The sequence below is a fragment of the Pinus tabuliformis genome, chromosome J (assembly GCF_031772625.1).
Source record: "Pinus tabuliformis cultivar Carrire ecotype Pingquan chromosome J, CPIR1, whole genome shotgun sequence".
NCBI classification, from domain to species: Eukaryota; Viridiplantae; Streptophyta; class Pinopsida; order Pinales; family Pinaceae; genus Pinus; species Pinus tabuliformis.
Window position 1 is genome coordinate 434321990 of NC_142295.1, and position 23248 is coordinate 434345237.

The 23248-nt window shown below is 39.0% G+C and overlaps 1 protein-coding gene across 1 annotated transcript; it reads right to left on the reverse strand.

The window, feature by feature from the left end:
- Positions 1-20576: 20576 nt before the first annotated feature.
- Positions 20577-21242, reverse strand: LOC149227666 (AAA-ATPase ASD, mitochondrial-like). Its single transcript, XM_089380570.1, has one exon. It carries the CDS (start codon positions 21240-21242, stop codon positions 20577-20579), a length of 666 nt encoding a protein of 221 aa, XP_089236696.1.
- Positions 21243-23248: the final 2006 nt, after the last annotated feature.

The following is a 23248-nucleotide window of genomic DNA, read 5'->3' on the forward strand; positions in this document are numbered from 1 at the left end:
AAAATAATAAGAAAAGTGACACAATATATAAGCTGCAAGCCAGGGCCAAAACCCCTCATGTTGAGGGGAAAACCCTTAAATCTCTTCTCTTCCTATAGATGCTTCAATTGATGAATACCAAGACCTTGTGACTTAGACCAATACCCTCCAAGATCAAGATAAACCACCAACTCGGCCTCGTGCTACAAGAAATTCAACTTCCTACTACAGATCCAAAATTTTGTTTCCTGACAACTGTTGTTGCCACACTTGAAAACTTCGAACTTCTCCTTAGAGCCTTCTTATTCCCTTCTATTGCCTTTCCTTGTGACTTAGGGCTACAGAGATACCCTTAGTGACCTTCTCTTGCCTTTCCTTGTGACTTAGGGCTAGAGAGATTCCCTTAGTGACTTTCGCTTGCCTTCTTTTCTCTCTTCCTTCCAATATCGAACTAGATACAACCCTTGCGCAAAAACCCTAACTTCGTCTCGCACGTGGGAGAGAAAACTAACCCAAACACTTCTTCTTTTTTCGACCTCTTCTTCTTCCTTCTTCTTCTACCTCTTCTTCGTCCTCTTCTTCGCATAGAATGAGAGATGAGTGAGTGCTTCTTTGGAGGAAAAGTTCCTCTCTTTATACAGGCCTCTTCAAGGGGTAGTTGTGGCTCTTCAATTAGGCAGACTTGATAGCTTCTAGGCCGACTTGATCTTGGAGCTTATTTCGACACTTTAAGACAAAAATAATTTTTCTCTACAAGATTCAATGTGCCCATTGGGGTCTTCAATATATGACAATGACTCTTAGACCTAGGACAAACCCTAGAAGCACTCAATGGGTGCTTGGCCTATAAAATAAAAGAACTTGAGCATGAAACCCATGCTCCAATAATAATAATAATTTCTTTTCATTTTATAATTTACAATAATACATTTCATACTTGTGAAGACCAAACCTAGTTACACATTTTTCAATACAAAGTCAAGGAGGATGATTTGGATTGTTTGACTACTTATAAAATCTATTGTTTGACCTCAGTTTGACCTAATCTGATCTGCTTCATTTGATTGATAATCAGGAAATTGTTTGACTAAGATTTTGACAAGATTGATTGCTTAAAGGAGGTTGTTTTGAGTGTAGGGAATTCAAATTTTGACTGTAGGAAATTTAGAGTTTGACTGCAGAAAATTTTAATCATAGAGCCAAGCTTGATCTCAAGCCGAATTTTGGATTGTTGACCAACATTGACTCTTGGTATTTTTTGGATTTGACCAGCCTGGACTAGTTGGTATTTGACTAGGTTTGAATGGTGTCTTTTACTTGGATTTTGGTACAAATTCCTAGAACATTTTGAATTGTAAATATTGCTGAAAAATAAATTTCCCCTAAGAGGAAAAGTTTGATGGGTTTTTCCCAAGGTTGGGTTTCCCTAGGCTAAATTTTGTCTTTTTGTTTCTTGGCTTTTTTTAACTGAAGCATCATTTAACAAGAAACACACTATGACAACAGATCTAATCATAAGAAAATAACACATGTAAACCATGAGAAAAATATAATCAGAAATGCATGTGAACGATAAGAGCACAACACATCAAGAAGTCAGTATACAAATCATCACTTAGAGACACCAGATATTAGGTGGAAAACCCAATTGGGAAAAACCATCATTGTTGTTGTCTTCATCGTCTTCTTATTAATATTTAGAAAATATTCTTTTATATCTATACCGGACACAACTAGTGTGTAGGTCCCAACCTGCTAGAGGCCACCAACTCCAATTTTTTTTGCAACTACCACTAGAAGGAAGCCACCACTCCCTAATCAAATACTTCAACAAACACTGGAAGGTAGCTACCACTCCCTCACTGAAGGCTCTAAGCCTCAGACTTTTGTGAACCTCATTTCAAAATATTTCACATGGGCTCTACCTGCAACAAATTCAAATCCTGTAGGTCACATTTCATCCAATTTTCAGACTAGACCCACACAAACTTTCTCACTCTATACATCACTACATCTGCAATACATTTGTCACAAATTCAACCAACAATATACATAACAATATCTCTCTCTCTCTCTCACACACACACAAGCTCAATCAGCACATAAAACCAAACCTTCTCAACAATAAACCTCACAAAACATAACTCTACATCAACATATCAAAAACTCTCTCTACTGCATCGCCAAGTAAACTAGAACAACAACATGCATATAAACCCTCTCACTCCGCCATGACACTTTAAAAGACTCAACCATATACACTATGTTCATGACTTTAACTTGCAACATCATAATAATCACAAAGATATGAATCAATACAAAATACAAGATTGAGCTCTCAAACTCAACCAACAACATCTTTGTCTCTCACATTGAACTCTGCATCACACTCAGGTCGATACATAAAATCAACTAATATAAACTCTACCTCTTTGTCATCAACTGATGCACACTGCTTTTGACTCCAATCACTTTTCCTTTTTGTTATTCGATTTGTAAAACAAATTGTAGGAAGGTATCCTTTGTTTTAGCTTTGATCCATCGCACCTCTCTCAGGCTATCCATCGATTTTTGTTTCTATGGCATAGGTATGTGAGCTTTGTTTTCTAACTTATTGCCAACACTATCCTTTGATATCGCTCTATCTGTCTCTCAGGTTATGCACACCAACAATTACTCAACTCATCATCGCATTGTATCCCACAATGCATGAACAACAAAACTGTATCATCATGTTTGGAAATCGATCTTTGCCATAACCCACAACTACATGACATATTTCTCCATACACATTGATCGAACCAAAACTTGGCATGTGGAATCCCCAACCCAATAAAATTCACTCCATATGCCGAGGATATAAGTTTTTTGTTTCTCTGTCATTTACACAAGTAAAATGAAATACACTTTGTGCATTACCAGATTAACACGTAGGCATATTTAACTATGGTTCCCAACACCTCCACGATTGACCCAATTGAACCTACAAGAAAATGCGCATTGGATGAGAAAAACGTGTTATAGAATCGGGCTACCACCAATTTGTAGAGTACTTGTGCCAAAACAATTCAAAGAAACTTGAAGAAAATGAATGTTGGTGCAATGTAGTCAGAACGATCGACCTCCAAAAAAGAACACCTGTACTGCTTGATCACATACTATACTTATAGTCTTCCCCCTATGGCTCGATCACACACTATACTTATAGTCTTCCCCCTATTGCTCAATCACACACTATACTGATAGTCTTCGAAGGATCTATTAGATCATGTCGGTTCATGGTTATCATGGGCAAGAGCCAATGATAATATTTGATGGTATTTCAAGCTAAACTTGGAACACATTTAACTGACCAAACTTGGACTAGATTGTTTCATAGAAACATATTTAACCATTGTGGCTCATACTTTAATAAATGGACCAAAGCAATGTGCAACCTCTTGGACCATTTTCATTTATTATCAATGCGCAATGTGCAACCCCTTGGACCATTCCCATTTATTGTCAATGTATTTATACTTTCTTGGACCGGTTCAAGTAACAACTACGTTTACATTTTCAACAAAAAACCATGGCTTTAATAATAATTGTGTTTATACCTCAATCAATGGAGAGGTTAACCATGAGCTAACAAATATAAAGCTTATTCCATACGACAATTTAAAATGACTAGATCAATAATATTTTTCCAGCCACACCATTACATGAGACAACCCTGCAACCTTGCCACAATAACAATGCATCCTCAACCACAAACAACAATCAATAATGACCACATCATCAACAATATTTGGCATCATCATCAAGAGTTGAAATTAATGCCTACTTGTTATAATGCCAACATGATCATGTTGGAAATACTGGGAGGGGGTGAATCAATGTTTATTATCAATCAATATATTTTTAACTTCACAGAGAATCAATTGTTACTAGCATCAGATAAGTATAAACAATTCATCAACACCATTCAATATTGCGCGATAATAAAGTCAATAAACAAAATTATTTTTAGGTGGAAACCACTCCGAGACAAAAACCATCTAATGCTTCTTAATATTTGTCTTTCAATAAAAAGTACATTAATATTTTTCCTTCCAATTAAGGGAGGTTCCAACCCCCTAGTTTACATGCTCCAACCTGTAAGACGCTCTAATGCCCTGTTTACCAACTACAATTGGGAGGATTCTCCAACGCCCTGGTTTACAGGCTCCAACCTGAAGGATGCTCCAACACCCTATTTATCAACTGCAATTGGACGAACGCTCCAACACCTTGTGCAGGCTCCAACCTATCCCAACACCACCTCGCTACGCTGAAGTGTTCTCAGGTTTCAACATGAAGGAGATTCCACTCTCTTCCTTACACCATCTTGCCACCCTGATTAGGCGGTGGACTACATTTCACAATTTTCAGACTGGATTGACCTGTATAAAAAAAGAAATTGCAATTCAATATTTTTCAATCAAATCTACCTCTATTCAATTTGCACATCAAACCCTAGTTGTCAATATCAACTGTCATAAACAATTTTTCCTTAGATTATGCTTAACATTTCATAACCAAACTGATCTCAATATACCGTCAGTCTTGAATCATGCAATTTGCAACCATAGCCTGTAACTGTCAAAGTTAGCTCTGCTCAACAACATTACCAAAACTTGATTGTTAATACAAATGATGCAATTAAAACCCTAGATCAACACCCTCAATGTGATGTAATCTTTTCTAAACAACTTGCTCAACACATTCCACTCTCAAAACCGTAATGTAGCATAATTGCTTTTATCTGTGTATCTCTACAACCATAAAATCATACAATAGGGATTCTGGAAAATATGTCAAGAACTTTTCAGGGCTTTTGATGCACTGTGCTAATAACCCTGATCTTCCAATTTCCAAATTGGCTCAAAAGTGAACCCAAAAGCTCCCAAACACTTGAAATCAAATTTCAAAATAATCGTTATACAAATTTCTCTTTTTAAGATGCACTCTACAAAATGCCCAAATTAGACGACAAAATAAAGTTCTCTAATTAATTAATGATGGAACAAAATGATAATTATAAAATATGATTTAACTTCATAATTGACCCACACATATATTGTCAAATTGTTGCGCTATGTGGCATTCTCTCAAATGTGATTCACAATGAAGAGCCAACAAACCACTCCATCGCTTATACAAAAATCCAACGCTTCATTTTACATGAATGCATAGTTTTTTAGTGTCAACAAGAGCCACCTTGAGTTGTGCTGGAAACACATAGGTGTGCACTTAAAATTTAATTTGTTCCACACCCAACTTCATTCCAGCCACGATTTCCCAATGTACATGATATATATGTAAACTGCTTCCATGTGGATTTCAACAAATAAATTGAACCTCTTACTTTGCCATAGGTAAATTCGATTCCTTGTCGAACGCTGACAATGAACACATAGAGAAATAATTTGCATTAAGCTTTGCCCTTCAAGAACGCGAGCCAATGTGATGCCTTAGAAACTGATATGTGCCATAGAGATGTGATTCCTTAATATAATGCTTGTATAACGAGCCACAATTTAATGTGTATGCGAGGCAAAGAGAATAATCGAGCTACAATGAGGAGGACATCCTTAGAACTACTCAAGTGGATGCTTTTGCTAAGGGCCGAGACAGCTGCCATTTTTAAGAAGAATTCCTAAATTGTTTGAACTTCACCAACTCACTCTTTACATGTGCTTCACCAACTACGGACACTCTGAATCCTAGTAAGATAGGAGGTGACTCCGTCACCCTTATTCATCCCGGCTAGCCTCAATTTCTCCGTCAAGAACATCTTCTGGTTAATCTCGAAAGGACTCTGGAAAAGTGCTGCAACAACATACCACATTTCTTTGGTAGTATTCTTCGCTACTAAGTGTGAGACAATATGACCTCAAACACCATCAAGGATCAACCGCTTTGCCTTGGCCATCTCCTTATTGCAAGTCTCTAGTTGTTGCGGGTTCATATGTATGGCGATATCTCTTTCTACATATGCCTTCATACCATGCTCATCTAGTAGGAAAGCCATTCTGGGTTTCCAGATACAATAGTTGGATGCATCATTTAGCCTATCGTGATCTCGAATTCTTGCTAAGGCCATTTTTTGCAAAACTCACAACTGGGAAATAAACAGGAATCTCCTCCCTTTCCTGCTTGGTTGTTGCCCTACTACTCGCACTCCCTCTTGGAATGTGCAGTTCTGCTAGCTGTTACTGCCACCCGTGAAAAAAAATTCGGATTTCCTCAAGAACACTGGATCCATAAATACTTAGAGAAATCTGGAAATTCCTCCCTGTGTGTGTAATTTCTCTTCCACCCAACACTGATTTTCTACTGCAAAAATTGTTGCAAATCAACTGTGCCTAGATATGCTCAACCAATTGACTGATATGCACATCGAAACTACTACTTGGAAAAACCACTGCTTGTTGGAACTTCTACTGAACAAATTGAACTTTCTTGCACTATGCAACTGGAAAATTGAACCCTCCTCTCAACAATTATCACTGCTTGGCTGGCTCTATGCAAATATGGAAAATTGTGCTGGAGAACTCCCTCTGACCCTACAAGAATTCTCCCTCTCGCTTTTGAGACTGATTTGATCAAAATTGCTCTAACACCACGTGAAAATTTCCTTGAAATGCAACAACTGGAAATTTATTCTTCTAACTGATTAATTACGCAGAGTATTTGCTATGAAAAACAACCAATAAATCACACTGCGATTCTTTACAATAAAAATGTGTTGCATAAAATAAATTGCTATAAACTGAGAAATGTAGAGCACACACAAAATACAAATGACACTTATTTTTGGACAAGAGTCTTTGGAAAAACCCAATCTGGAAAAATTAGTGCAACAGATGAGGGTTTTATTATCATTATGCAACAACAAATATGAGTACAATAAAATGGATGCCAAACTGACAATCCTCTCCAAGGAAGACATTGGAAATTATTGAGGGAAGTTTACCACCCTCCACAAGAAATCCTTGCCAGATCTAACCCCAAAATCAACTTCAACTCATCCTCTGTGTTAACCTCTGCACAAGCTGAATTTCACACTGCGTAGAATTGCATCGGTGTGCCCGGATCTAACTGCCTCTACCTCTAATTTGAATTTATTGGCCCTCTAGAAGAAATTCTTGGCACTCAACGACTGAACCAACCTCCTGCTAGGATAAATCGAATTTCCTCTTTGAGGCTCTCCGCGAGCCATTTTGCAACTAACTATGGATAACCTTGACCTTCCTCAGTTGACTCTTCCGACATTGGAAAACTCCTTCGAAATCTAGCTACTGATTTCCCTCTCACCTCTACTTCCTTCTAGCTTGAACTCTTCTCTCTGCTCGATCTCTGCAACTAGGTAGCTCGATTTGCCAAGGAAACTCACTACTCTAGTGTGTTCCTCCTCAGCCCCATTGATATCCTCTTATAATCTCTCGTTGGTGAACCAACGACCATGATTAGATCCTCATCAACGACTAATATCATCTTTGAGTCGATCCGTGTGAGTTCCTAAAGAATTCTCACCATTCTCAATTAATCCCTGTTAATTAATCACTTTTCCTAAGTTAAACTTAAGAAATATTAATTATTGATTAATTAACTTAATTGAGCCATTTCTAGGTTTTTTCTCAAACTTTTTCTGGGTTTTGGAAATCCTGTGTTTCTTAGCCTCTCTGACCAAAGTAGAGTTTGGAACACAACTACAGGTAGATCTCATTTTAGGCTTTTGCTCACATGCTAACTTATGTCTTGACCATAATTTGCATTTCTAGCCCTACTCAAGGATGTGGATAAGAGAGTGCCAATTCCCATTGAACCAGTGAAATTTGAACATGAAGAATGGAAATGATATCAAGGGCTAATAATGTAACCTGGAAAGTGTTAAGTATGGTAAAAGGGAGAATGAACTCACTATTTCAATCTAGGTCTTCCACACAGTGCCCCTCCTATAACCCTAAGGCCCTAGGGGAGCTCCCACTTGACTAGGGCTAAATATTAACCCCTCTAGTAAGGTGAGAGAATAAACTTACACTCAAGATTAATCAGTTATCTAGGTTACCATTTTATCCATACTAAATGCCCAAAACATTAACTAAATGCACCCGATTGCACAATGATCAAAGTTCTTGTTGAGTGGTAGTCTATCTTTAACCCTCTGGTAAGGTGAGAGAATAAACTTACAATCAAGATCAATCAATCATCCATATTATCCTTTTATCCATACTAAATGCACAAACCATTAAGTAAATGCACCCAATTGCACAATGATCAAAGTACTTGTTGAGTGGTAACTCACCTTCATTCAAGAGAAATGCTAGATGGTGAGAAGTGTAATGACTGGGGCACATGGTGGAGCTATCATATCATCATCATCATCAAGCAATGTGTAGGGATGTTGGCTAAATGGTTGTCGAAAATAGGAGAACAAGTTTTCTCCTTTGAGGTTACCCATTTTGGTGGGTAATATGGCCTTAAATAATTTATTACTTGATTATGGCAAGTTGTGAAGTGCCTTTTGCACAACATCAATTTATTGATTTGGTATGGTACAATAACTCTTAAAGCCAAAAAAGGGGTCTAAGCCAAAAAAGAGGTCTTAAAATATTGAACGTTGGTAAAAGTGTTTGTGAGAGTGCACATTAACAAGTCCCTTTTGCTTCAAAATCAAAGCTTTAAGTGAATAGAATAAACCCCCAAGAACAAAAATCCATCTAAGGCAAAACTCCATTGTTAGGGTATTGCTCCTTGAACACATCCTCTTTGTTTGAAAATGTATGACATTTGAGAATGATCTCCAATTTAAATGAAATCTCTTCAAACAATTGTATTGAAGTTTTCCAAAAATTTCGTTTTACCATGTGATTGTGTTCCAAATTTTTATTAGGCCAGATATCGATTTGGCCGAATATCCACCTATTCATTCTATTCATTTGAATCTTCGTACAAAGGCCAAAACTTTTCTTTTATTGTTTTTCTGATTGAAGATTGAGCTACACATGGGGCAACAATCTCAACTCTGCCTTAGCTTCAAATGTAAATTGTATATGCAACATGCAAATTGTAAATTTTTTTTGCTTAGTTATCTAATAATATTAATTAATATATGAAATTGTTGAATTATTTTTAAATAAAACATTTCATTAATAATAACTAAATTAGTTCTTAACATTGTAATACATAATCTTAAAACATAAATTAACTAACTAACTAACTATATATATATCTATATATATATATATATATATATATATATATATATATATATATATAGATATATATATTCATTCATTCTGTGTAAGTTAAAAAAATTCATTACACTATCTTGGTATTTCAAGTGTATGTTAAGATGGTAAATGTCCTCTTAGGTTGTGAAAAGCTTCAAATTTTGGACCTCTTTTGGGTTTATGATCAATGTGAGGATTTGTGACATATTTGATTTCTTTGTAAGCAGATGGGGCGAAGTAAATGAAAGAAATGAGGAGGGTAGAAAATTCTATGCATGCTATAAAAAAATCATGCACCAAGTCCATCATGTGCTTAGTGATTCCCATTATAATTAATAGAAATGCATTTTTAAAATCGATACTGTCTTCTAGTAGCAGCGATACATTCTGGCATGATATTGGCCGCTATATTTTGCTGTAGAACACAAATTATGGTTGCTCCCGTATCATAATCAATAGAAATGCTTGGGGCAGTGATTTGATTGATTCAATGGATTCAGCATTTTTTTATGACCAAGAATCACGTCTGCCAGAAAATACCTATATATTGTGAGTGGCTATCCATGTGTGCTAAGGAACTAATGGCTCTGGTAGAACTCATAATGTATCAAGGTCTAAATAAGTACCTCACAGTTTACCTCGCCTAGGAAAGGAAGGGCGAGGCCCCTATTGTTATTATGAAAGATGTGGAAATTCTCAGGAATTTGTATCTAGGGCAAGTGCATAGCCCCCGTACCTAGTGTATATGTATGGGTAAGCCCACTGGAGAGATAGGTGCTACTTGCCCAACCCTGCCCATTGTTAATAAATATGGTTAGGTTGGTATTATTCTTGGGTTTTGTTCAAGCAATTTTGTGAGGCGACCTAAGAAACATAATACAAGAAAGAAAATACAAATATTTAAATGAGAAGCAAAACCAAGCCTAAAAACGTGCAAGTCACACCATATTGGCTCGCCAAGTGGAACCATTTTGAACTACAAGTGTTGTGGTAATGGATCATCACTGTTGTTGTTTTCCTTGAAATTAGATGCCAAATGGTTCAATTATCTAGTTCCAAGTGTCATGGTAGCTCGCTTGGCAATGGGGTTAGATTTGATGCAAAGTGGTTCTGTGTCTGATGCCAAGTGGTCCTTTGTTTTGAATGCCAAGTGGCATAGTAGAGCTGGTGCCAAGTGGTGTCAACTTCTAATCCCAAGTGGTGCCAATACCAAATGCCAAGTGGTATCATTATTGGTGCCAAGTGTTTCCACCTGCTGCCAAGTGGCACGATATTCACTACAAATTGTTGCCATGATACACTACCAAGTGGTGCCATGATATACCACCAAGTGGCTCCATGATATGTTTCCAAGTGGTTCCATGATCCATTGTGAAATGGTGCCATTGATATGTCGCCAAGTGGCACCATTGATCCACTGCCATGATGCCACTGATCTAGGCGCTCACTAGCGACAATTGGCTTGCCTAGGGCCCTCAAATCACGACTACTGGATGGGTCTCAAGTGGCAGGATTAGGGCCCTCGAATTTGGATGTTGGATGGGTGACAAGTGGCAAGATCAGGTCCCTCAGATCTAGTCGCTAGATGGGCAACAAGTGGCGAGCTCACAACCCTCAAATCTGGCCACTAGATGGGCAACAAGTGGTGTGCCCAACTTCCTTGGATTTGGCAGGCCTAGAACCCTCTAATTTGGCCACTGCATGAGCAACAAGTGTAGACCTAGGACCTCTGATCTAGGTGCTCGATAGATGAAAATTGGCATGTCTAGGTTCATCTGATCTAGGTACTTGATGGTAGACAAGTGGCCTGCTTAGGTCACTGCATCTGGGTGTTGAATCAACGATAAGTGGCTTGCCCAGGTCCCTTAGATCTAGGCATTGAATCAATGACAAGTGGCTTGCCCAGGCCCCTCTGATTTTGGTCCTCTATCATTGACAAGTTGCAGGCTCAGGGCCCTTGAACTAGGCTCTCGATGGGTGATGCGTGGTGGTTTTAGGCCCCTCATATGTATGTGCTAGATGGGTTAGACGAGGCAAGCTTAAGGCCCTTGGATCTTCTCATTGGATGGGTGACAAGTCGTGGTGTCACACCCCTTTGTTTAGGTCGTTGGATGTGTGACAAGTGGCCTCCCAGGTCCTTGTGCTTGATGGATGACAATTGGCTGGCTCAGGGCCCTCAAATTTGGGATCTCTTAGATGACAAGTGGTGGGTTGAGGTCCCTTCGATAAGGGTTCTCAATGGAGGACAAGTAGCAGGCTTAGGTCCCTTTGATCAGGCCATTGGATGTGCGACAAGTGGCCTACCTAGGCCCCTCTGATCTAGGAGCTAGATTGATGATAATTGGCCTACTCATGCCCTCAGAGAAGTGATGATCCTTTTAGTGGACTAAGTTATCAAATAAGGATCATCATCCTTGGATTTGGGTGCTTGATGATCGACAAGTGGCTCGCCCAATGCCCTCAGATTTGGGCACTGCATGGGAAACAAGTGGTGGGTTAAGGGCCCTCGGGTCTGGGCATTGCATGGGCAACAAGTGGCAGGCTCATGGCCCTCAGATATGCTCTATTGATGGGTGCCAAGTGGTGGGCTTGGGGCCCTTGGATTTTCTCTCTTGATGGGTGCCAAGTGGTGGGCTCAATGCCCTCAGATTTACCCTATGAGTGGGCGACAAGTGGCGTGTTCAAGCTCATCGAATTTGCGACGCTTGATGGGTGACAAGTGGTGGGTGTAGGTCCCTCCAATCAAGCCATTGCATTGGCAATAATTGGTCTGCTTAGACCCTTAGATGCGTTGACACAATGACAAGTGGCAAGCTTAGGCTCGTTGGATCATTGCACTAGATGAGTGACAAATGGCCTTCTTAAGGCCCTCGATTCTAGGTGCTCTATGGTCAATAAGTGGCCCGCCCAATGCCCTTGAATTTGGGTGTTGCATGGGCAACAAGTGGCAGGTTCAATGTGCTCAGATTTGACCTCTTGATGGGTCAAAAGTGGTGGGATCAGGGTCCTTAGATCTACCGTTGTATTTTTCGGTGTAAGTTATACAACACATAAGTTATTAGGTGGTTAAGTGATGTTATAGCATATAAGTGATGTACCTTATCCAATAACTTATTCCACGAAAAGGAACATCACTTATATGATAACTTATCCTTAAAAAATAACTTATATGTTGAATAGGAACATTACTTATTTGATAACTTGTCCTTAAAGTGATGTACCTTATCTGATAACTTATTCCACTAAAAGGATAATCACTTCTCTGAAAACTTATTCTTAATAGATATTTTATCCCTAACAAATAACTTCTCTGCCAAAAGGGAACTTTACTTATCCGATAACTAATCAATAATAGATGATTTATTTCTTGATTTTAGACTTTTGTGATCCATACTGATTTTGATAAATTCTTTCGGATTAATCACATCATGAGTTTTTTGTCGACATTTGAAACCATCTAATGTGGTTCATCACCAGGACAAAGGTGAAAAAATCAGTCAGTTAGAATGTTTAAATAGCAAGGATGCATTTGTTCTAGAGTTAGCCGTTAGAAAATTGCTATTATGATTAGCCGTTAAAAAATTAGTTGATTAAATTTATTATTATTTTGCTATGTTTTATTTTAATTTATTAATATTTTTAATTCCTATTGCAGTCCCAAATCCTAAAGTTCAAGTGTCATAACTTCTTGATTCATAAGCTGAAGAACCAGCCCCAGTTAATAAATTTATTCAACTAATTTTTTAACAGCTAATTCATGACAACGATTTCCTAACGGCTAACTCTGGAATAGATGCATCCTTGCTATTTAAACAGTCTGACTAACTGATTTTTTCACCTTTTTCCTGATGATGAACCACATTAGATGGTTCAAAACGTCAACCAAAAACTCATGATGTGATTAATTCGAAAGAATTTATTTAAAAAAGATAATTTATTTGTTGATAACTTATCCCTAACAAATAACTTATCGTTGATAACTTATGCCTAACAGATAACTTATATTCTTCCTTAATAGATAACTTATCTGTTGGTAACCTATCCCTAACAAATAACTTATCACTGATAACTTATCCTTAACAAATAACTTGTCCGTCGAAAAGGCCGCCAATAAGTTATCTACTAATAACTTATCCACTGAAAATGAACCTCATTTATCCACCTACTAACTTATCTCTCGATAACTTATTCGTTGAAAAGGAACCTCACTTATCCTTTGATAACTTATTTACCAAAAAGGAACATTACTTCTCTGCCCAATAACTTATCAACACGATAACTTGTTCATTGAAAAGGAACATCACTTATCCACCTAATAACTTATCCATCGAAAAGAAAACTTACTCATCGACCTATAACTTATCTATTGAAAATGAACCTCACTTATCTACTGTATAACTTATACACCAAAAAGGAACATCACTTATCCATCAAATAACTTATCTGATGGTTGATAAGGAATATCACTTCTTGCTTTGGAGCATCTATAAAGCTCCATTCCGCCACAATCATAGTTTTTCTCTAGGCCTCTGAAGGAACAACATAAATCTATCCATCTACTCACGAAAAATCGGTTGCTCACGTCTCTAGTTTGTAGCACCTTTTCCTTCAAGGTATGGCTTCTTTTCTTTACTCTGCTTTTTTTTGTCAAATGTCGAGCTTTTAGATCGTTGTAAAAGGGCAAAGGAAATGTGGCTATTGTTTACTGTATACTGTTGTAAGTTGCATTGAATCTTTATTGCTTGCAAATTTGTGTATTATAGTGTTGCATGGGACCTCTAATCTTACAATCTAATCGAAATTCAAATTAATCATGATTCGAGGGTTTGATCTCACTTGTAGGAAAATTGGACTTTTCAAGCTCGAAAGCAATGGCTTCCCACATTGTTAAAAACCCTCGCATGGACGCTAAGAGAGAGATCAACTATTGAATCCTTCTAGGATGGAAAGAGCTTTGTCACTGATCCCAAGGCCATGGCCAAGGTACTAAAGGATTTCCTATGGAAGTAGATGGTAGCTATTGGAGTGAAATTGATTCCCAATAGTGCCTTCTTGTATTAGGATCTGGTTCTAGAGACCATTTCCATGCTCGGAGTTGTTCCTCCCTGGTATGGCTTTGCTGGAGGGGATATTGGCTTTGACATTTACATTTTCATGGCTTGAGGAAATGTCACAGTCCCTGCAATGGAGATGACCAAGTGGTTTGACACTAATTGGTAAGTTTGATCCCGATGAACTCAACCTTTGTACTTGTGAACATGGGTCTCCACAACAACTCTGAATTATGGTGCCTTTCAGTGAGGATTGCTAAGTCTAGTTGTTGGGCATTAGGCCATGGCCTAACCAGATTGTGTTGTCTTTGTTCTTTTCAGTCAGTATTATGTTCCATAGTTGGGCCCAGATATCAAATTTTCCTAATCACACAAGGCGATGGAAGAGTACAAGGAGGCTAAAGAGGTGTCATATTGATACTTCACTTGTGCTTTTATGGATATATCTATAGTTGAATCCCAGGCCTCCTCCTATTAGGAGGCAAGTTTGAAATCTCACTTGTCTTCCACTTTCTAAATTGAAATCCCCCTTCAATGCATTGTTTTTGAAAGTTTTAATTGACTTAATGATAAATGGGTGACACTTGGTAAGCTCAGGCCTCTCGTATTTGCATGCTAGATGGGCAACAAGTAGGCTTAGGCCCCTTGGATTTGCAAACTAGATGGGCGACATGTGGCAGGGTCATGCCCCTCTGATCAGGGTGCTAGATATGTGATAAGTGGTAGGGTCACTCCCTTCGATCATGTTTTTGGATGTGTGACAAGTGGCATGCCCAGGGTCCTCAAATTTGGGCGCTCGATGGGTGAGAAGCGCTGGGCTTAGGGCCCTCATATATGGATTTTTTTGGATGACAAGTGGTACATTTTGGGCCCTCTTGGATGAAAAGTGGTGAGATGAGGGTCCTCAGTTCTAAGCTCTAGATGGATGACAAGTGATGAGCTCATGCCCCTCTGATCTGGGCTCTCAATAGAGGAAAAGTGGCAAGCTCAGGGCCCTCTAATTAGGCCACTAGATGAGTGACAAGTGACAAGCTCAGGCCCTCCAATCAGAGTACTAGATGAGTGACAACTGGCCAACCTAGGGCCCTTCGATCTTAGTGCTCAATGAATGACAAATGACGTGTTCAAGTCCCTCTAATTTGGGCACTCGATGGATGACAAGTGGCTTGCCCCTCTGATCTGGGTGCTCAATGGATGACAAGTGGCTTGCGTAGGTCCCTTCAATCCAAGGACTTGATTTATGACAAGTGGCCTTCCCAAGCCCTCTGATTTGTGCGCTTGATGGATGACAAGTGGCTTGCCAAGGGCCCTTCGATTCGGGCACTCGATGGATGACAAGTGGCTTGCCTAGATCTGTTGGATCTGGGTGCTCAATGGATGCAAAGTGGCCTGTCCACATCCCTCGGATCTAGGCGCTCGATGGGTGACAAGTGGTGGGATTAGGGCCCTTGTATGTAGGCGCTCAATGGATGACAAGTGGCAGGCCTAGGGCCCTCGGATCTGTCGGCTTGATGGGTGACAAGTGGCTTGCTTGGTGCCTTCAGATCTACGTGTTCGATGGGCAACAAGTGGCTGGTTTGACATCCTTGGATTTGGGCGCTTGATGGTGGACAAGTGCACTGCCCAGGTTCCTCAGATTTGGGTGCTCGATGGTGAACAAGTGGCCTGCCTAGGTCCCTCAAATCCAGGTGTTGAATGGGTGATAAGTCACTGGTTTAGGGCCCTCAAATTTGGACGTTGAATGGGTGACAAGTGGCTTGCCTAGGCCCATTTGATTTTGGCCCTTAATGGCTAACAAGTGGCAGGCTCAATGCCCTTGGATCTTGGATCTCGATGGGTGACATGTGGTGGGCTCAGGCCGCTCGGATCTGCATGTTGTTTGGATGACAAATGGCAGGCTCAAACCCCTCTAATCTACGAACTGGATGGGAAACAAGTTGCGAGGTCATGCTCCTTGATTATGTTGTAGATGTGTGACAAGTGGTGTGGTCACTCCCCTTCAATCATGTTGTTGGATGTGTGACAAGTGCTCTGTTAGTCCTCTTTGGGGCATGATGGATGACAAATGGCGTGCTTATGGCCCTCGGATTTGAAATCTCTTGGATGACAAGTGGTGGGATGAGGGCCCTAAGATTTGGACTCTAGATGGATGACAAGTGGCAGGTTGAGGGCCCTTTGATCTGGGGCTCTCATTAGAGGATAAGTGGTAGGCATAGGTCCCTTCGATCAAACCACTAGATGTGTGACAAGTAGCTTGCCCGACCCTCTGATCTTGGTGCTTGATGGATGACAAGTGGCTTGATAAGGTGCCTTTGATATGGGCGCTCGATGGATGACAAATGGCCTTCCAAGGTCCCTTCGATCTGGGCGTTCGATGAATGACAAGTGGCATTTCGTACCTCGGATTTGGGCGTTCGATGGATGACAAGTGGCCTGCCAAGGTGCTTGTGATCTAGGTGCTCGATGGATGACAAGTGGGCTATCTAGCACTGTGGGATTTGGGCGCTCAATGGATGACAAGTGGGCTATCTAGGACTGTGGGATTTGGGCACTCAATGAATGACAAGTGGGCTATCTAGGTCTGTGGGATTTGGGCGCTCGATGGATGACAAGTGGCCTGCCCAAGGCATCTGATATAGGTGCTCAATGGATGACAAGTGGGCTATTTAGGTCTGTGGGATTTGGGTGCACTTGATGGGATGACAAGTGAGCTATTTAGGTCTATGGGATTTGGGCGCGCTTGATGGATGACAAGTGGCTTGTCCATGTCCCTTAGAATTGGGCTCTTGTTGGATGACAAATGCGCAGATCCAATCGCTGAGATCTAGTGACCAGGGCTTTGCGAAGTGGCACAAATCTAGCCCAGTGATTTGGCCTCTCATTGGATGACAAGTGGAGGGGGGCCTCAACATCCCCTTATCTATACAAATCCTAATGCTTGGGTGACTATCCTGACTGGCTCTGTTTGGGCATCCGTCCGCTCGCTCAATATCCGCCGACCCCTACCCTCCCTATTAGCGTAGCGAGCAGGAGCGGGCTTTTCAGGTCGCCGGCTAATACATGTAAAGAACCTCAGAAAGCTAAATTAGAGCCTCTTGTATCCAAAGACAAGATATAAAGGCTATGTATCCTTTCGTTCCGGTGAGTCCGTTGTTCCCAGTTCCTCTCTTTGGATTAACCCAGTTGATCCAGTGTATCTACATTATCACACAGTTAGTTAGTTCAGTTCTTACCGGAGCCTGTACCAGAGCAAGTTGATCTAATAGTGAACTCAGGTTTGGATCCATTTGGGCAAGAGGAAATCCCTACCTGCACTGCTAGGCTTGGCTCACCTGGGCTCGCTTCGCTCAATGGAATACCGGCGGAGAAATCCTATTCTGATTACCAATCTTGGGATTTCAATCATAGATTACCCCAAAAAGAAAAAGGAATTAGAGTTTTAATGTTTTTGCCTCAAATGCCTATTTCTTTGAGCTCGGTAAACGCGACCCTTCTTCGATAAGGAGATCTTAGCATTTAGCATATTCCCAAACCGTTTGTTGTTCCCTATCTGAAGGCTGCGCGGGAGCTACACAAAAGTTAGAATCTGCCCTACCCCACCACAATATCCCAGTCATTTCGATGCCGATAAAACTGACCCTAACTTTGTGCGAAGAGCTAGTGATTTGGACTAAACAAGATGGGTCAGGTCAATTCAATCTTTAGGGACATGGTTATCGTGTTAAACTCCAACTCAGGTTCAGTTCAAACATTCACCTTCACAAAACTATCCCTTTTAATCCAATGGAGGGGCCTGGTATGGAGACTAGGTGAGGGACGGAGGTTCGGCAGATCTACCCCACCGCTCAAAGTCCTTGACTGCGTTAGCGACCCGCCATTGAGCCCCACTGTCAAACCACCCAAGATCGAAGTAACCAAGGAACAAGACCGGATCGAAGTAACCAAGGAACGAGACCGGGCGAGGGCCTGAGGTTCGACAAATCTATCCCACCACTCGAAGTCCTCAACTACATCAGCGGCCCGCCATTGAGCCCCACAGTCAACTAAGGAACACACGATGGATGCATCTGCCCAAGATTGAAGGAACCAAGTGGTCCACGTCCACGTGTGACAGAGCCACTGGCCACCACCACAGGTCAAAGAGCCAACGGCCACGTGTCATAGATAGATGGCCCAGTTTTCGTGGCCAAAGTATAGCCAAGTGGCATAGATCCATTGGCAAAAGTCTTGCGGCCAAGGGCCTGCCAATGTGCCTTGGCCTGCCAAGTGGTGCACATCTTGCTGTGAAGGGGCTAGTGGCATCAAGGACCCTCGGATTCGCCCGGTCGATGGAACACAAGTGATCGGCTTCGAACATCACGATAAGTAAAGGTTCGTTGTAATATCAACTTATTGGCAGATAACTTCTCGGTGTATAACTGACCTGTAATTCACTTATCCGCAACGAACTTTTCTTTGGATAATTTATCCACTAATGGGTTATTGGCTGATCAGCAGAGAACTTATTGGACTATGAGTCACTCAGCTGCCAATGAATTCGAACTGGTGAGAGAGGATGTTGTGATCCCAAGTTGAGTTAGGGAGTTAAGGAGGTGGACAAACCCGCTAGATTCTCTCCTAGTTGTCTCCATCAAGCCCCTGCATAGTAATTGCCTAAAAAATGCTTCTTTTTCCTGCAATTAAACCACATTAGGCCACATACTATGACAAACACCTTTTACTCCTCTTACTAAACATAATATAACAAAAAATGTGAATTAACATGAGAGAAGGATAGTTTTAAGGCTGGAGGATGTCATAATGATCTTCAAAATATACCTATTGATGGGACTCATTAGTGGCTATCAATTCTTTACTTTTTCATATATTTCTATGTTCTTAAACATAGACTTTTAATATAAAAAAACACTATTTTGATTATATATATATATATATATATATATATATATATATATATTCTTAATATTAGGTAACAATGTTGATAATGGGGAATTTAAATTATCTCATTTCTAATTGATTTTGTTTCATGTATTTTTATTACTTTTCCCAAAAGTTGAACTAAATTCACTTTAAAGTGATTAAAATTTTAATACCAAAATTTCATAAACATAATTTTTCATCAAATAAATGAAATTCTAACTTTTTTAAGGTGAAATTTTATTAATTGAAAAACAATAGTATACAGTCTAAATTACAATTTCGTGGTCAATCTTTCTCCAGCAACCCCCACCCTTCTTCCAAAAACGTCACCCTATTCAAAGCAAATGAAATTCTAACTTTAAATATAATTTTCAACTAAATTTAAAATTAAATTGAATTTAAAAATAAATAATTTGAATATTATTAATTTAAGCTTTAAATAATAATATCTTTATCTTTATCTAGAAATTATTTATTAAAAAAAAAACAGTCCATGAATATTATAGTTTTCAAGAGTGTAAGATTCGAGAGTGTGGGAAAAAATAAAGCAAATGAGGATGTTGATTATTATAAAAATATTTATAATGGTTAAATGATTAATTTAATTTTTGTTAATATAATTTGAAAATTTTAATTTCAATACCATTTTAAAATATTAATAATTGTTAGATTACTCAACCATTTTAATAAATTATTAAGATCCACTCGATGTTTCATCCTACATTCATATAATATCTATAAATATTTAATCTTATACAAAAGTTAAATCAAATCACAATTTAACTTGGTTAAAAAAGACTTTATTCCCATGTAAAAAAAATACAATAAATAAATACAGAATACATATCACATCTTTAGGTGGCTCTACGAAACTAATAAATCTCTTAACTCGCTTAAAGGAAGTGATGTGGTCGAACTCAAGGTGAGGTTGACCATGGAGGACAACCAGGAAGAGTAGATCACGTGTATAACATATGTTCACTCATGGACTCCACCGAAGATATTTGGAAAGCTACAGGAGTCCGACCAGTTACCTTTTGGAGGCTCTAAAGATGAGGTGGGACTCCATTAACGCTTCCTGCCCGAGGATTATCTTGAGCATTTTGGCTAAGGCTACAATCTATGGATGATTTGGGATTAATTTTCGACCTGCGATGTTGGTCGGTGCATAAATTAATCCCAATGCATCCATAAATTGTAATTCAGTCGAAAGTAAACCAGAGAAAAACGGAGTACAATATGAATTTGACTTCAAGTAGTAATAGAAATGAAAATTTCTTCCGGTGAATCTGCTATGCTGTTGATAACCTCTACTGGATATCCGAATTCGAAGCAAATATTGATGTGTTCACCTACTTTGCTGACATTACACTTGGTCCTCTGTTGCAGAAGCATTTTCTTCTGATATGCCCTTCAAAGGGCCACTAGCTATCCTTTCTTTGGCCTCGCGAAGAGCTTGAATTAGGTCCCGGAGGGCAGTGGTGGGATGCTCAGCCTTCTTCATGAGATGTTCGGTTACATCCGCAGGTGTCATCTGAGCGGCCTCCATTAAATCTTGGATGTCGGGAAAGAGCTCATGGTCTGCAATGGAGAGATAATTGCTGGCGAGAATCTTGAATGCCCCAAAAGTGCAGAATGAGAGGAGAATGTGTTTGTCCATGCGACCAGACCGGAGAAGCGCCGGGTCGAGCCTGTCGATGTGGTTGGTGGTGAAGACGAACAATCTCTCGCTTCCGCAACACGACCACAAACCGTCTGTGAAGTTCAAAACCCCGGAAAGGGTCACTTTGCTCTCCTCGTTTTCCTTCTCATCCGGCTTACCAGGCTCCGACGCTTTTTTGTCCTTCTCCTCATCTGTCTCTGCCGCCTTCTTCTTCTTCTTGCGGTCCGAGAGATCGAGAGAACAGTCGATATCTTCTATCACGATTATCGATTTGTTGGTGGTGGCGATGAGAAGCTTCCTCAGTTCCGTGTTGTTCTTCACTTGGGTTAGCTCCAGGTCGTAGATGTCGTAATCCAGAAAGTTAGCCATGGCTGCAATCATGCTCGACTTGCAAATAACCTGGGCCGATACGATATCAGGTTAGAACTTATCAAACGATAAATTATAATGCATAACTTATCTGCTGATACGCTCTGTTCGATAAGTTCTCAGGGATAACTTCTCTTCTGATACGCTACATTCATAAGTTATCAGAGATAACTTATCTGCTAATACGCTATATTCGATAAGTTACAGGATAACTTCTCTTCTGATACGCTATTGTCTGATAACTGAAAGGACTTATCAGTCGATAACTTATTGGTTGATAGCTTATTGGTCGATAAGTCCTGTTTATAATTTATCGCCGTCGTCTGATAACTTATTGCCTATATAGTCTGATAATTTATCAGCGTTAATCCCTTATCGGATAAGTTATCACCTGATAAGATAAGTTATTATGCCAAAAGCTATCATCCAATAATTTTATTGTCTGATAACTTATCACCCGATAAGCCATTATCAGATAAATTATCTCCGATAAGATAAGTTATTTGGTGATAACTTATCATACATGGCTTATCGTTTGATAAGTTATCATGCAATAAGTTATCAGGCGATAACTTCTCAGCCGATAAGGTCTTACCTTATAACTTATCAACTGATAACTTTTTATCCGATAAGTTATCAGGTAATAATCTCTCAGTTGATAAGTTCTCACTAATAACTTATAGCTGATAAGTTATAAACTAATGACCTATCAGACGATAAGTTATGAGGTGATAAGTTTCTGGACGATAAGTTATCAGGTTGATAAATTGTAAGCTGATAATTTATTGGCCGATAATGTATCAGCCGATAACGTATCAGCCGATAACTTCTCTGCCTATAAGTTCTCCGCTGGTTCAGAGGCACCGGCGGCCATTTTTGTGCTGCGTATCTGTGTTTTCTGTTGATGTTTCCGCTGTTTTTGGCGCATTGCCCTCTGTTAATTCGGGCCTCCATTCCGGACCTTAATTGTCGCTGTGCATTTCCAGCGCCAGCATTCTTGCCATCGTCCATTGCTTTTCCTCTGAGGCGATTCAGCATTTTGTACAGATACCTAAAAGAGCTTCGGCAAAAAGATTCAGCACAAGCTTTTTGCCGTAGCCCAGATCCCTGTTATCCTTATATTTTCAGCATAGAAACAATACATGCTATTATAGTCTGTAACAGAAAGAAGATTTAAGAATATACTGGTCTACTCTGCCAGTTGGATGCTGGGGACGATCCCTGCGGTGGTAAGGTGTGGGTTTTCAAATAATCCAACACAGAATGTATAAGTGGAATGCTGGAAAAAATGAGTAACCTTTTAGGATGTGGGTTTTGAAATAACTCAACAACAAAAAATTATCTAATACAAAATTTATCTAGTGATTGTATTATAGGGAAAATATAAATCATAATTATAGTTATAATTTATTATAATAATATAATTTATCTAAATTATAGTTATAATAATTTTAATTTATTGTAATTATATAAATTATATATTGCTTCAATTTATTTTTTTTATTTAAAATAAAAAATTATTATTATTTTACAATTTTTAAGATTAAGAAAGTTAATATCGTTATAAAATTATGTATAATTATATCTATTATCATTAATTGAATTATAATTTGTATTTCTAGAAACAATACAATATATTTCATGGATTATTGGCTTATCAATATGTTTCAATTAGAGGTTTGAAACTATAAATTTAAATGAGTTTTATATTACAAAGTGATTGAGAGCAATGATTTCAACAATTTATTATTTAAAAACAATAATAATATTAAAATAAAAAATTATTATTATCTTACAATTTTTAAGATTAAGAAAGTTAATATCGCTATAAAATTATTTATAATTATATCTATTTATCATTAATTGAATTACAATTTGTATTTTTAATAAAATTTTAGAAACAATACAATATATTTCATGGATTATTGGATTATCAATATGTTTCAATTAGAGGTTTGAAACTATAAATTTAAATGAGTTTCATATTACAAAGTGCTTGAGAGCAA